Source organism: Pinus tabuliformis, chromosome X (genome assembly GCF_031772625.1).
Source record: "Pinus tabuliformis cultivar Carrire ecotype Pingquan chromosome X, CPIR1, whole genome shotgun sequence".
NCBI classification, from domain to species: domain Eukaryota; kingdom Viridiplantae; phylum Streptophyta; class Pinopsida; order Pinales; family Pinaceae; genus Pinus; species Pinus tabuliformis.
Genome location: NC_142308.1, coordinates 1,024,992,144 through 1,025,007,281, shown reverse-complemented (window position 1 = coordinate 1,025,007,281; position 15,138 = coordinate 1,024,992,144). Strand labels below are relative to the sequence as shown.

General features: G+C 34.7%; 1 protein-coding gene across 1 annotated transcript; it reads right to left on the bottom strand.

The window, feature by feature from the left end:
• Positions 1–10,486: 10,486 nt before the first annotated feature.
• On the bottom strand, positions 10,487–13,844 carry LOC149143239 (glyceraldehyde-3-phosphate dehydrogenase A, chloroplastic-like). The gene is made up of 9 exons (XM_089448581.1): positions 13,699–13,844; positions 13,455–13,577; positions 13,194–13,355; positions 12,893–13,078; positions 12,607–12,770; positions 12,152–12,216; positions 11,902–11,951; positions 11,256–11,677; positions 10,487–10,954 (listed from the first exon to the last, which is right to left on the bottom strand). The coding sequence occupies exons 1-9, from the start codon at positions 13,810–13,812 to the stop codon at positions 10,819–10,821; spliced, it is 1,422 nt and encodes a 473-aa protein (XP_089304707.1). The 5' UTR covers positions 13,813–13,844; the 3' UTR covers positions 10,487–10,818.
• Between the last annotated feature and the right edge of the window lie 1,294 nt (positions 13,845–15,138).

The following is a 15,138-nucleotide window of genomic DNA, read 5'->3' as shown; positions in this document are numbered from 1 at the left end:
GTATGCAGATTGAAAAAGGCTCTCTATGGTCTCAAACAAGCTCCAAGGGCTTGGTACTATCGGTTGGACAAATATCTTCACCAACAAGGCTTTTCAAAGGAATAAGTAGATAGCAATCTCTATATGAAAGTTGAAAATAACAAATTACTAATACTTGTTGTGTATGTAGATGATATTATCTTTGGCAGCAATGAAGAGGCTACGAGTCAAAACTTTGCCTTGGTTATGCAGAAAGAATTTGAAATGTCGTTACTTGGAGAATTGACATACTTTCTTGGATTGCAAATCCAACAAAATGAAGGAGGTATTTTCTTGTCTCAAACCAAGTACCTCAAGTAGATCTTGAAGAAGTATGGCATGGAAGATTCAAAGCCAGTATGTACCCCCATGGTTACAGGATGCAGCCTCATTACAAATGATGAATCAACAGCAGTTCATCAACCAACTTATAGATCCGTGATTGGGAGTTTGCTTTATTTGACAAGTACCCAACCAGACATCATGCATGCAGTAGGAATTGTTGGAATATTTCAAGCCAACCCAAAGGAAACTCATCTTCAAGCAGTCAAAAGAATATTCAAGTATCTTCAAGGGACTCAAAACTATGGCCTATGGTATCCTAGAGATACAGATCTCACTCTTCATGCTTACACAAATGCAGATTGGGCCGGAAGTGTGGATGACAGGAAAAGCACAAGTGGTGGTGCATTCTTCATGGGTTCCAGATTAGTATCTTGGTTCAGCAAGAAACAGAGTTCGATTGCTTTATCTACAGCTGAAGCAGAATATGTGGTTGCGGCATCTTGTTGCACACAACTTCTTTGGATGATGCAGACCTTGCAGGATTTTCAAATCACTTGCACTCCACCTGTCTCTATCTTATGTGATAATACAAGTGCAATCAGCATTTCAAAGAATCCAGTCATGCATTCAAAGACCAAGCACATACCAATCAAGTATCACTTCCTCCGGGAACAAGTGCTTGAACAAAAGGTCAAGTTGGAGTATGTTCCTTCTAAAGAACAAGTTGCTGATATTCTCACAAAACCACTGCCCAGGGAGACTTTTGAATATCTCAGACAGAAGCTGGGAGTAGTTGATGCTTCATCCTGCTGTTGAAGCTTGTCTGTTCTAAAGAAAAGTTGGTGTACGCGTGTTGTATAAGGGATATCCGCGTACATACGCTGATTTATGCAGGTGAAGTCGCGTATATGGAGTTCTGAACAGCAAGGGCAGATTCTGATTGGAGAAGGTCTGAGATGGGTATGACAGAGTCCTTCAGGCACAGTTTCAGGGGGAGCAGCTTAAAGTCTAATAAAGCATTGTTGGCATTTAGATGCTTTTGGTCCTAGTTCACAACTATTGTTGAAGAAGGAGCACAGAAGGAAATCTTGGTTGCTGATCTAAAAAGATGATTATCAGATGCTGCTGGTGACTTTCATAAGTCTTGGTCTAGTTCTTTCGTCTCTATGTCATGTATCTCTTTTGTGATATCTCTTCTATGGTGTCAAGGTCATGTAACGGCCTATGATGGTTTCCCCACTATGCCTGGGATGAATGATGTAATGTAATTGGTTGTTATATGTAAATTTATGATATATCCCCTCTTGGTTAGGAGTATGGATGTATGTATTGAGTCTTTTCGTGATAGGAAGGTCCTTTATGATGTATAAGTCTTGGTTCTTTTTGAAGAACATATTTTGCAGATCTTACCTATAGTCAGGGGGAGCATGTTCAGCACAGCAGAGCAGAGATATCAGCACATTCACAGGGGGAGCACAGCCCTTTGCCCTTGATGAGAAAGGGGGAGAATGATTCTAAGGATCTTGGGGTTGCCATCAAGTCCAAAGGGGGAGATTGTTGGCATTTTGGCACAAGTGTGGCGCTACGGTATAGGTGTTGTCCTTGATGGCAACTCTCTTTGATGACAGATCTCAGTCCAGACTACAAGAATGAAGAGAAATCTCATATACGCAGGTTCATTAAGCCCAAGATGCGAATACACGCTGGTACACTATATACTAAGTCGCGGATACGCAGGCTCGCTATGTACGAAGTCGCGTATACATGCAATTTCATGAACAGAAAAGAGCGTACATGTCGAGAAGCTTCCCTTTGGTCCGTGGTAGTTAGTCCTCGGTACTTGAGCCTATGTTTTTGGACCAAGGTATCTCGACAGTCGTGTTGATCCCGAGTTTTGAAGTTGATGGTATTGTATTACTATGGTTTTGGCTCGTGGTATTGAGGAGGGCCTAATGCTATATAAGGAGAAGAAGATCATTAGGCTATAGTATTGAAAAGGTCTTGAATATCTAATGAAGAAAGAGATCTAGTATGTAGGTTCTGGGTTGATAATACATTGCTTGATCTGAGCTAAGGAGAGATCACATCGGTTGATGGAAGGATAGATCGGGATCAAATTGTTTGAAATGAACTATCGGTATATGGTTGACTACGCATATTTTTAGATCTGCATACTGACGCAATGTTATGTTCTGAGTATGACTAATGACTGGTACAGCTGCAAGTTATGAGAAATTATTTTTAGATCTGTACGCAGGTTGGCTTCGGTAAAAGCGTGTGTATACGCGGGTTTATTTCATTGAAGTAGCGTATATCTTTTGAAGCTTAATTTTTGGGTTGCAGTTGGGTCTGTCTGTTATTGCAGGGTTCTGTAGTCTGCTCTGTGTTCTGGTGACTGGGCGTTGACAGGGTTTCAGTGGTTCAGTGATTCAAAGTTTGATGATGCTAGTATTGGTTGTTTTGTGCTTCTATGATTTGCTATGAAAAGTGAATGAATCGTGGTCTTCAGATTGAAATGTTGTGCTTCAGGAGTATCCAGTTTGAAAATTGATGAAAAGTGGTACCTGAAGGAAAGAAGATTGTAGGCCAGCACCTACGTACTAGTATCTCAGCTAGTACAAGAGCAAAGGGGGTTGGAGCTCCCTTCCAAGAGAGTTTGGAAAATGAGAGAAGGTTGTAGCCTTCTGTAAGTTGTAGCCTGCGTACTGGTATAAGGCTGCACCAGTACAAAGATTGTAAACTGAAGTTTCTTATTAAATAAAGATAGAGACGACTTGCAGCAGGTGGTTTTCACCCACATTGGGTTTCCACCTTATATCACGGTGTTCATGTGTGTGGCTTTTGTGTGATGATCTGTTCTGCACCTGTTTACTTTAATATGATTAATAATGTCATGATGCATTTACTGAAGATAAACTAACTGAATCATAAGATTTCTGGTTATACGCTGGTTGCTTTAGACACAGTAGCGTGTACACGCTGGTTCACTTAACTGAAGTTGCGTATATGTTTCTGAGTATTGAAAAATTTTTATTGATCAGATAATACTGATTCACCCCCCCCCCCCTCTCAGTATTATTTCCAACATTTATGCCCAAAATCAGTCCTCCAGAATGGTCGTGTGCATCCAATCCTGTAAATGTCCAACCTGGGAGAAAAAGTTCCAGGGTTATTGCAATATCACAGGCAAGTCCCAAGGTCTCATGAAGGAAAATGATATCCAAAGAGTCGGCAGAGAAAAGCCGACAGAGTGCTAGTTTTTTCTCGGGTCTAGCAAGCCCTCTGCAATTGAAGGATAGGATCTTCATGGAGGGGGGTCGGGTAGGGTTATTCTTGCTCTAAGAACCCCAATGATAGTGGATTGCTTTCCCAAAGCAATGTCAACATCCGCTTGTGCTTGTGCCATTTTTAGATCAGAAGGTCGGCCTCGGGAGGATTTGGAAGGTGGGGTAGGGTGGAGGATGTCCAGTCCAACCTGGTCCATAGACAAAAGCCCCGAACGAGATCAGGTGAGGTATCGAGGGGCTGATGACTCCAACAAGGAGGTCGAGGTCTGTGGAGGGGGGGAACTAAGTAGAACAGGTGGTGAGGGGGGGGGAGATGGCACATATGCTAGTAATAGGGGACTCCAGATGGACATCAGTACCCAGACTCAATAACTGTTTGGATATTATATTATGAATCTCAGACAAGAATTTGAAGGAGGGCAAGTGAGAGGAAAGCATACTTGAGGAAAAGGAATCTCCTGAGGCCATTACTGTCGAGCCAGGAACTGGTGGAGGGGGTCGAAGTGGCGGTCGACCATGCTTCCTCGGAGTGTTCTTGGCCAGCTCCGCTGAACGCTGACCCGGGCTCGAAAAAGTGCCGGTGCCCCCAGAGTGAGGAGTAGAAATGCGGTGAAATTCCTCGGTGGCTCAAGGCAATTCATCTCTGGTAGGGTCGCCCTGTGATAGAGCATCCTGAACTGGTGAAACCTGTGGAAAATTCCACACTGCATGCCCACTATTCCATTTGTTCAGTGGGAAATCTTTGAATAGGTGCCCCACTTTGTGGCAGCACCTGCATCTGAAGGGAACCCCTTCATAGTCTAGCATTTGTCTCCGAGTCGAGTCCCTCCATTGAATATTGATGTATTCTGGAAGTCCTCCAGAGAGGTCCAAGTGAACTAAGATTCTTGCATAAGCCATTTTTCCTGTGGTGATATATGATTCATCATATGTAAGGAACGTGCCCATGGCATCCCCAATCTATCTGAATATCTGCTCCGACCAGAAATGTACTGGAAGACCCGGGAGCCGAACCCATACCGGACCAGTCCCCGCCTTTTCAGTCTCTGGGTCAAACATTGGAGTCCATTTGCGAAGGAGGACTGGTGCCTGGTCAATGTTCCAAATAGTTGTGAGGACCCAATTAGTTTGGGCAATGCTCTTGAAATGAAGGGCAAACCAACCCTTCACAAAAGTTTGAATGCGAGGGGGTTCCAACAGGTGATGTCCCCAGACCTCCATCGTCCACTTCTGCAACCGCTCCACACTATAGTGTCTGCCCCTAACCCGTCCAACCAGAACCTTTTCAGTCGAGTCCATTACCTCACTAAAAAGTGTGTCTTCAGCAAGTTTTAAGAAGAGCTCATTACTTCACAAGGGTAGGCACTTCTTCCTTTTAGAAGGCTCTAAAAATTTCTTGATTGGTGCTTGCCTCTGTCCTATCCTCCAGGTCGTCCTTTATCTTGTAAATTGTCGAAAAACCCAGCGATGATGCCAATGTTCGTGAAATTGCCCTAAGGGGGTGTTCCTTGGTCTTATGGCGCTGAAGGAAATGATGCTTTGTTGTTTGATGCAAGTAGGGACCCAACCGAGGGTTTATATAACGCATGCCCCTCAGGAAGTGGACTTGTGCCCGACTCTAGAAATTGTGTATTAGTCACACTGCCACACCAAGTCTGCGAGAAGGGTTCTCTTGGTTGATGAGGACCCATGAAATCATGAATTGTCGTAGCTTCAGGAGCTACCAAAATGGAATGTATGTGCTGCTAAGAGAGAGGGGGTATGGTTTCTACTTCCAAGGCCAGATCTCGCTCGTAAGTAAGAAAATCGTCCGTAGAGGTTCCGGTCTGAGGCCATAACGGCAACTGTTCTGAAGAAACCACAGAGAAAATGTTTTCCTCCATAACCAACTAGTAAACAAGCTGACAACTGCCAGAGGGGAGGTCAGTGGGGGACCAAAAACCATCTAGGGGAAGCAAAGATTGTTTTAACCGGTTCATAAACCGCCTGCAGATAAGGAGGAAACCTGAAATAGCTGTGAGGGGGCCAGAAATCATGAAGGAGTAAAGAAGAAATCTCCGCGGTGAGTAGAAACGAGTAAGTCGAATCCCAAATACCCAGACCACCAAAAAGCAACGGGAACAAAAATTACTAAAAGACCATAGGTAACGGAGCTGGGTGCAGGCCATACCCTGTGCGCTCGTGAGATGTGAAGAAGGGACGAAAAAAACCCTGTCCCACCATGACTGTCAACCGTAAAAAAAAATCATCTAACCTGCACTAAAACCTAAATCCGCCATTGTCGCCTTCTGGGAGCCTTTTTTGTTATATTATATTCAAAATGTGTACTTTTTTGTCAAATGTTAAATATTATTGTTTTTTAGTCATAATTATTTGATGTGCATTGAAATATTAATTAACAATAGATAAATATATAGAATATCATAACTTTATAATATTGATTTTTTTTTCAACTATGTAAAAAAATGAATATTTCATTTAAGAAAAATGAAAAGAAGAACAAAAAAAACACAAACCTGAAAAACACTTAAAAATGAATATTTTAGGGAAGAATAAAAAGAAGACGATGACCACTACTTCAAAAATTATTAAATTTAAAAGATAATTATCCACACTTAATACATTCGAAAATTTAAAGTTTCAAAAATAAACCTTTCAAAAAAAGGGGTTGATGTTGCATCAACAATTTTCAAAATCAACATACAAATTAGCAACATTTTAAAAATAATGTTCTTACTTGATACATAAGAAAATTTAAAGTGTCAAAAATATGCTAAAAAAACGGTGTATTCTGAATCAACTCTTTTCAAAATCGGATGATTTTTTTCTACCTCAAAAAATAAGTACTAGGTACACTTCTCGTTTTATAGTTTATATTGTTTCCTATAAGAATAATGACTTGAATGTAATAAAACATTAAATTTTGTACATGAAAAGAATCGCATAAATAAGGTTGTAAATCACAAGATAAAATTTCTTTTGATGTATTCGCTATGTTTGCACTAGATTTTTAATATTAGAAATTTTCTTGTTCTAATAAAAAAATTAATCATAAAAAATAAAAAAATAAAACAAACAATATTGTCAAAAATATTTGAGCATTTTATTTTTTATTATGGAAATATGAGATTATATTTAAAATAAACACATAGTATTGATCTCAGACTTTATGCTTCTATGATTCATGATATATTGTTCAGATCTTCTGGAAAAATCACATTGAGAACAAAAAGTTGACGCATTTCGAACCTAAATCCCAGTCCTATGATGAACCTGGATTTAGGTTCCAAACGTGTAGATGCTTTGTTCTCAATGTGAATTTTCTGGAAAATTTAAACAAGATAGTATTGATAATCGTCAATTATATTAAACTTAAAAAATAATAATTATTATTTAAAAATAAAAATTTAATAATTCTAAATAAAAATATGAATTTTTTTATTAAAATATTAATATGGATAAAATAATAAAAATAATTTCAATTTTATAATAAAATATAAATATAATATTGTTCCTTCATTATATTTATATTAATTATTTTAAAAATCAATAATTTAATAAAAAAATAATAAAATCTAATTTAATAATAAAATAAAGCCATTTTAATAAATAAATAAATCAATCAAAATTAAACCAATCATATCTAATTCCTTAACACCTTGCTCCATTTAACTTAGTGATTTCCTATATTAAGAACTAGGCATTATAAAATAGTTTAGTGATTTCTTATATTAAAATTTTGGTATTATTCAATATATTTTTGAATTAATATAATGTAAATTATATTTATATATATATATATATATATATATATATATATATAAATAAAAGAGTAGTAATTATGTTATATTTTTTTAGTCATTATTCGATATCCCTGAAACAAATGAAAATAATAATGATGATGATAATGAATATAAAAATTCCCAACTTCCGATAATGATAATTATTAAAAAATAAAAAATATTCCAAAATGATGATGAAGAATATAAAATATTCCCAACTCTCGAAGATGATAATGACTATTAAAAAATAAAAAATATTCCCAACTCCTTACCGACAGCTAATTTGCTTTAGTAAGCGATATCTCACATTAAAGATTAGCATTATTCATTATCCATGAAATAAAAGTATTTTCCTCGAGAGAAAGAAAACCAAAGTAGGAATAATTTACGTTGAAATATAAAGAATAACAATTTTATTGTTTTATTAAAGAATTATTATTACCAATGCTGCGCAACACTGTAAAGGGCATCACACATATCTTTTGACCTACGTATCTTTTGGATTCTATAAAAACCACAAACCAAGACATTCAAACAACCTAAATAAAATCGGATCTTCAAATATAACAAATAAAAGCTACATTTTTTTATCCTTTTATTTACAAAATTACAGTGTTGATGGATACAGGTTGTTGAATTTGATTAATGCAATTTCAAAATGTTAATAGAAACCTGATTTAGATATATCCAAGAAATATAAACGTTAGGTTTAGTTAGTAATGTCTTTTTAGAATTCAACTATGGTTCACTATAATTTAAGTGTTTTAGTGTTTGTATATTAAAAAAAGAATGTAAATAAATATTAGAGCACATGTCCACAAGGCTTTGGATTGATGGTGAATGCGTGTACTATTAAGGCACTCCTTGCAATAGGTCATTAGTTCAAATCCCCCATGGGTACTTCTTGTGTTAATCCGTGCTTGTGTAAATTAAAATTTATGTATGTGGTTTTTTGCATTTAAGTAAGAAATTAAATTTCCTATTTATATATTAATTTGTCAATTTCTTTTTTTTCTATAAGCATAATTTGTACTTTGAGTGTTTTCAACACTTTTTTATATACATGATCGTTATACATTTTTTATGTAAAGATTTACTTAAATTATATTGGAAAGTAAGTAACCATAAATGTGTTATTTACTTCTTTCAAAGCTTAAGAGTAAAAAATGACTACACAAATATCTAAAAATTATGTACTAATATTGCAACTATATCCATAAATTATGGCATAAAATGTGTGAGGTAGTTATTCACATGGCATTATTTTGTGTGAAGGTTGCAATAAGAAGTCAGTTAACATGTTTAAAATTGTATTAGTGGAATTAAATAACTTTTTCCATGAACAAATACAATGGAATAAATTAATTAATAATTAAGTGAAAACTGATTCAAATCATAATTTTTTATTTAATATATATTGATGATGATGATGATAGTTAACCTCCACTGAGATTGCAACAAAGATTATGAAACTGAGATCTAATGTAGTTGTAAGCGGGGCACTCTAAGAGGAAGTGATTTCCGTTTAATATAGATTCATTTAATTATTATATAATTATTTTAAAAATAAACACCACTTATTTATATTGTCTAAGTATTTATTATTATAACCCATTCAGTTTTGCTTTTGACTAGGTATTAGTTTGCTTTGACCAAATATTTATGAAGCTTACGCATAGTTTAACATTAGGTTATTTTTATTATTATTTAAATATACTTATTTGTAATGAGATTGGTTTAATTTCCATTTCTATTAGTTACTAATTTTTTGTTTTTAGTTTTATTTCTTTTTATTTAACTTTTTTATTTTTTATTTTTCTTCTTTCCATTTCTATTTTCATTAATTATAATTCTTTCACAATATTTTCAATTTAAAATAACCTATTATTATATTAAAAACATATTCTAATAGATTTAATTATAAACAATTATATATGTTAATAAAAATAAAACACACTCACACATAGATATTTAGATATATGTATGTTAATATAAACAATATTAGTTAATCATATTTCATAATTTTTGGCAATAGCATTAACAATAAAATAGTTTATTAGTTGTTTTATTTTTGTTATGAAATCTTTATCTTTGTTATTTTCCTTTTAATTAAGCTATATTTAAGCTAAGCGCAGCCCTTATTTATTACAAAATTTGATTTAAGGTAACAAACAAATTAAATTATATAAAAAAAATAACAAAATAAATAAAGCAACTCCATTTTGAATATTTATAATTTTTAAGAAATATATTAAATTTATCTTTCACAAATATAATTGGCAAAGAACAATATCTATATTTTACACAGAAAATATAAAAATTTCGGACAAAAACATTATCACTAAAATAAAACATTATTACTGTCTATGGGTATGATTTGTCTATGGGTATGATTGGATTCTCACCTCCGCAATGCAAAACTATAAACAATAAAATACCTTAATTTACCAATCAATAAAACCTGAATTGACTAAATTATAAACCTTAACACTAACTTAAATTTAATAACTGTACTTCAATTTAACTATTTTATACTAAACAAATACTCCATATATATAATAAAAAAATTAAATTAATTCTAAATCTTAAAACTAATTTAAATTCTAATACTTATATTTCAATTTAACTATATTTATAATTAACAAATACACCTTATTAATATCATGAAACACAAATACTTTTATATATAGATACTTTAAACAAGTACTCTATATATATAATATATAATTAATCCTAAATCTTAAAACTAATTAAATTCTAATACTTATATTTCAATTTAACTATATTTATAATTAACAAATACACCTTATTAATATCATGAAACACAAATACTTTTATATATATAGATACTTTAAATTAATCATAAGAAAATTATGCCCAATTCGTTAACGACCATTGCATAGAATTAATTCAGTGATTTCTTACATTAAAAACTCGGCAGTATTCGATATCCATGAAACAAAGGTATTATCCTCAAGAGGAACCCAATGTAGGAATAATTTACGTTGAATTTGAAGAAATAAGAAATATATAAAATTGTAATTTGAAGAAATAAGAAATATATAAAATAACAATTTTATTATTTGATGAAATAAATATTATTACAAACCACTTGAAAGGACATCACACATGTCTTTCGACTCACACGTATCTTTTGACTATCTAAAAACTGCGAAACCAAGACGTTCTAACAGCCTAAAATGGGACTTCAAATAACAATAAAAGTTCTGTTCCGTTGCTTCTTTTTTTCCCTTGCTCCAACTCTATTATCTTATTTTGCAGGGTGACGGAAGCCAAGCATTAACAACAACATTAATGGAATGGGGCATTACAAACCTCTTTAACATCAAATCAAAACAACCGAAAAACTCCATTAATTAAAATGCGATTTCAAATAACGACGGAAGCTCATTAATTTTATCATGTACTCAATGCCAACGCTAAAATTAAACGTCGTGTATTTTGCATTCAATGTGCTCTGTATCGGCCCTGCACATTTGCTCTTCCTCACGAACAACAACTTCGCCCTTGGCCACTGCATATTTTGCGTGCACCGTGTGTGCGAACTCTACAACTCTTTGGCTGTTTATTGCAATCAAAACAAAAAAAACAGATAAGAAAAGTTAAATAATCATCCATTTAAAAGTTTGGGTAAATAGAAACTATAGTGTGAGAAGGCAATGCAGCGACCGCCTTAAATGTCCTATATACTAGGATATATTATTCGATCAAAATATTCTATAGTTTAATTCTTGAACAATGTAGTCTGTAATTTATAGTTGCTTCAAATAAAAATGCAAGAAGGGTATTTATTTAGTGGGCCAGTGCGATGAAATAATATGCATGCTAGCATATTATTAACATTGTGTTATGAGATGAATACCTGTAAGCCCATTCATTGTCGAACCATGCGACCACTTTAATCATGTCCTCTCCCACGACCATGGTGAGTGTGGTATCTACAATGGCTGAAGCGTTGGAACCGCGAAAGTCCATGGACACCAAGTGATCTTCACACACTGCGAGTATACCATGGAGGGGTCCATCGGAAGCAGCCTTCTTGAAGGCTTTCCTCACATCATCTACGGTGAACCCCTTATTCCCCACGTTGACTACCAAGTCCACCACCGAAACGTTGGGGGTGGGCACGCGCATAGCAATGCCATTGAACTTGCCCTTGAGATTCACAGTGCTGGGCAGCACCCGAGATAGTGTATTAATAGATATATCGATGCTCGTTGGAACTATGTTTAGCGCCGCCGCTCTTGCTCTTCTCCTGTCACAGTGTATTGCATCCAGCAGACTCTGCATTAAGACATCCGATCTGAAATTAATTCATTTCCATAATTAACTATTCCTATTTTAGAGGAAACACTCACAGTTAGTCGAGTTCGAATTTTTAAAATAACATTAATGTAAGATTCAAATATATATTTTTAAAACCTGATGGAGATCAAATGTGGAAATTAGCATCTATTCAGATTTTCCCACTAATTTTCTTTAGAAAAAAGTTTGCACAATCCAATCACCTGATCACTGGTATATGAAAGTGTTGCGGAGACAGTCCCTTTCACTATGCCTGCAACAACGACATCACACCATTATCATCATCACTTGCAGATCTTACGCAAAATAAGAGATAAAAACAACTTGTTGCCACAGAATAGTCTCCATTCCCTGACAATATAGTTCACTTTAAGTACGACTGAACTTGGGTTGTGTGAAATCTTTTCACTGTATTTGATTATAGCTATATTTTTATATGGAAGAATTACTTACCACCGAACTCTTTGTCCAAGGTTTGGATTAATGGAGCAAGGCAGTTTATTGTGCCAGAGCCATTACTGCAAAGTGAAGTCATGTTATCATGTCAAAATCAAGTAAAGGATAGACATTATTATCTCTTGCTTTTTGGAAATATTGAAGGGAAAAAGAACATAAAAACCTTCATGGTGAAAAGCCAGAAACCAAACATCATGTTTTAAGACAGACAAAATAACTCTACACCACTAAAATTTAAATCTAGACTATTGGAACACATTCAGCCCACTTGTAGATCTTTCTCGTTTTGTGCCGGGACACCTCATTGGTCACGGTACAAATAAATAAATAAATAAATAAATATATATATATATATCTATATATATACAGTATATACACTAACATCAAAATCTACGTTATAAAGGACTGACGTGACTCATGACATGACTCTGAGAAACAAATGAAAATGTAACCCAAAGATGTTGTTGTGATCATCGTGAGTGTAATATCTGTCATTGACTCCCACAACATATGTGGGGATATCTTCGCCCTTGCCCGATGCTGTAATGATCACCTTTTTAGCCCCGGCATCAATGTGCTTCTGAGCTTGGGTTCTCTCTGTAAACTTTCCAGTGGCCTGCATCATCAGATTGCATTAATTCAGGCTCAACTATATCTACAACTACAGTATTACTACGTATTCGTCGAAGTATGTATATATATATATATATATATATTTCAAAATCTATATGGCCCTACCTCGATGACAAGGTCGAGACCGAGGTCCTTCCATGGCAATAGGGAGGGGTCTCTCTCAGAAAGAACAAAGATTGGTTTCCCACCCACGTTCATGCATTTGTAGCCATTCGCACCACCTTTAAATACGCCGTCCACATCAACATCAAATTTACCCAGAATTGAGTCATACTTCAGAAGATGAGCAGCCTACATTAACGATACAAAGTAAAACGAAACACTCAGTAACATACATATATAGACTATAAACACAAAATATCTATATATATGAGCAAGCTCCCGTCCCCTGTAATAACATACATACATTTTCGACACCAGTAGTGTCATTGATGGCGACTATTTCAAGAGGCGAGCGCTTGTGGCCATGCCAGCAACGCATAAAATTGCGTCCAATGCGTCCGAATCCGTTGATAGCGACTTTCATCTTTGCAACGGTTTCTCCTCTCACGGCTCCCGAGTTTCCAGCCTGATTATTTCAGTTACCAAATAAAATGCATCAGCAAATATTGATATTGGCGACGCGAGCTGTGATGAGTGGATACGATTGGGACTGGTATTGACTCACCTTAGCTACAAGCTGCGAGGCAACCGCATCAAAGAGACTGAGGTTGTTCTCCCGTACATGTCTTCCATATGTGATACAACTAGATGTAGACTTCAGACCCGCAAACTCTGATATTTCAGCTCTCTGCAATGCACACAAGATGATTGTTATTAATGATTATAAAGTATTGGCCTTGAAGTGGAAATAAACCTGAAGCTGTTACTGCATTAGAAAGTGAAAACATATGAATGCAAAGGAAAATAACCTTGAAGACAGAGGGAAGCGAGCGGGTCAAAGATGAGGATGTGGCAGCTACAGGGCGGCGCGCGCGAGCGGGAGCTGCTATGTTGGCTACTTGATTGGATGAAGCTAAAGCCATTCTTGATCAGAGATTGATTGCAACAATACCTTGCAATTTGGTTTAGTTGATGACTTGACTGATCCATCGGTCTGTCTGGCTATCAATATATATAGTTATACACAGAGGCACCCTCCCATGTCATATTCTTCGGAGGCTTCTCTTACAATGTAGGCCTTTTCTTTGAAGGACGCTGCTCGAGAATTGTGCCACGTCCTTTCTCTGATTCTTCCACGCAACCGTCTTTAACAAAAGTTCTTTCATTTTTTCATTTGATTGACTGTAGATTTGGCATTAAAGTAAAATGTGTTATCATCCTCTCGAGTGGACATTAAAGCAAAAGTATGTTCTTATGCTTAAGCTGGAGTAGTAAAGTAAAAGTGTATTATTTTGATATTTTTTGCGAAGGAAAATGGGTTACAAAGATTTATAATCAAATTAATCATAGTTTTCATCAAAGTTTGTCGGCATGTCGATCAGCCAGGTCTGAAATGCACGGCTGGTTGGAGACGGAGATAGCTTTAGCGACGCTTACACCGCCATTTGTCCTTTCCAAGGAGAATGTTGTCCAGAATTATAGAATAATTAACCAATTATCTTTAGTCTTGTTAATTAATTAACAATCATATTAATCAAAATTCCTTAGAATTGGAATTTAATAGGATGGTATTAACTAAAAGACTTCGAGGTAATGAATGACATTTTCCTTAAATTTCTCCAATCTTCCGTTCAAAACTGTGCAGAGATTTTAAAATATAACTAATTTAATAAAATGGAATAACATAATTTTATTAAAATAGAAAATATTTATGATGATGGTGGTTATTTTGGTCTATCGCACTTAAAGAAATAAATTATTTAATTTGATTTAAGATTTTATTCTTATGCTTAAAAAGCTGGGAGAGAAGCCTCTCGAGGTTACTATAATTTGCTAGGAAAGTCAGTGTTGTGACAAAGATTATAAAACTGAGATCTAATGTGATTGTACAAGAGACACTCTAAAAAAAATAGTTTTAACCTATATTTAATCTTAATTTTATTGAAATAGAAAATATTTGTATATAAACAAAAATAAAATAATTTTTATAATTTTTAAAAAATTTAAAACTTATTTTAAATTTTAAAAATTATTAATAAAATATTCAATATAATTAAAAATAAAAGCTTTTTGCAGTTGCAAAGGTTAGAGTTTTATTACGTGTGGTCAAGGTACGATGAATTTAATTATAAATATATATGGATGTCGCTTATTGTAAATTTAAAATTATTAATAAAATATTGAATATAATTTAAAATAAAAACTTTCCTCAAAAGTAAGGGTTAGAGTTTTATTACAATAATGGTCCC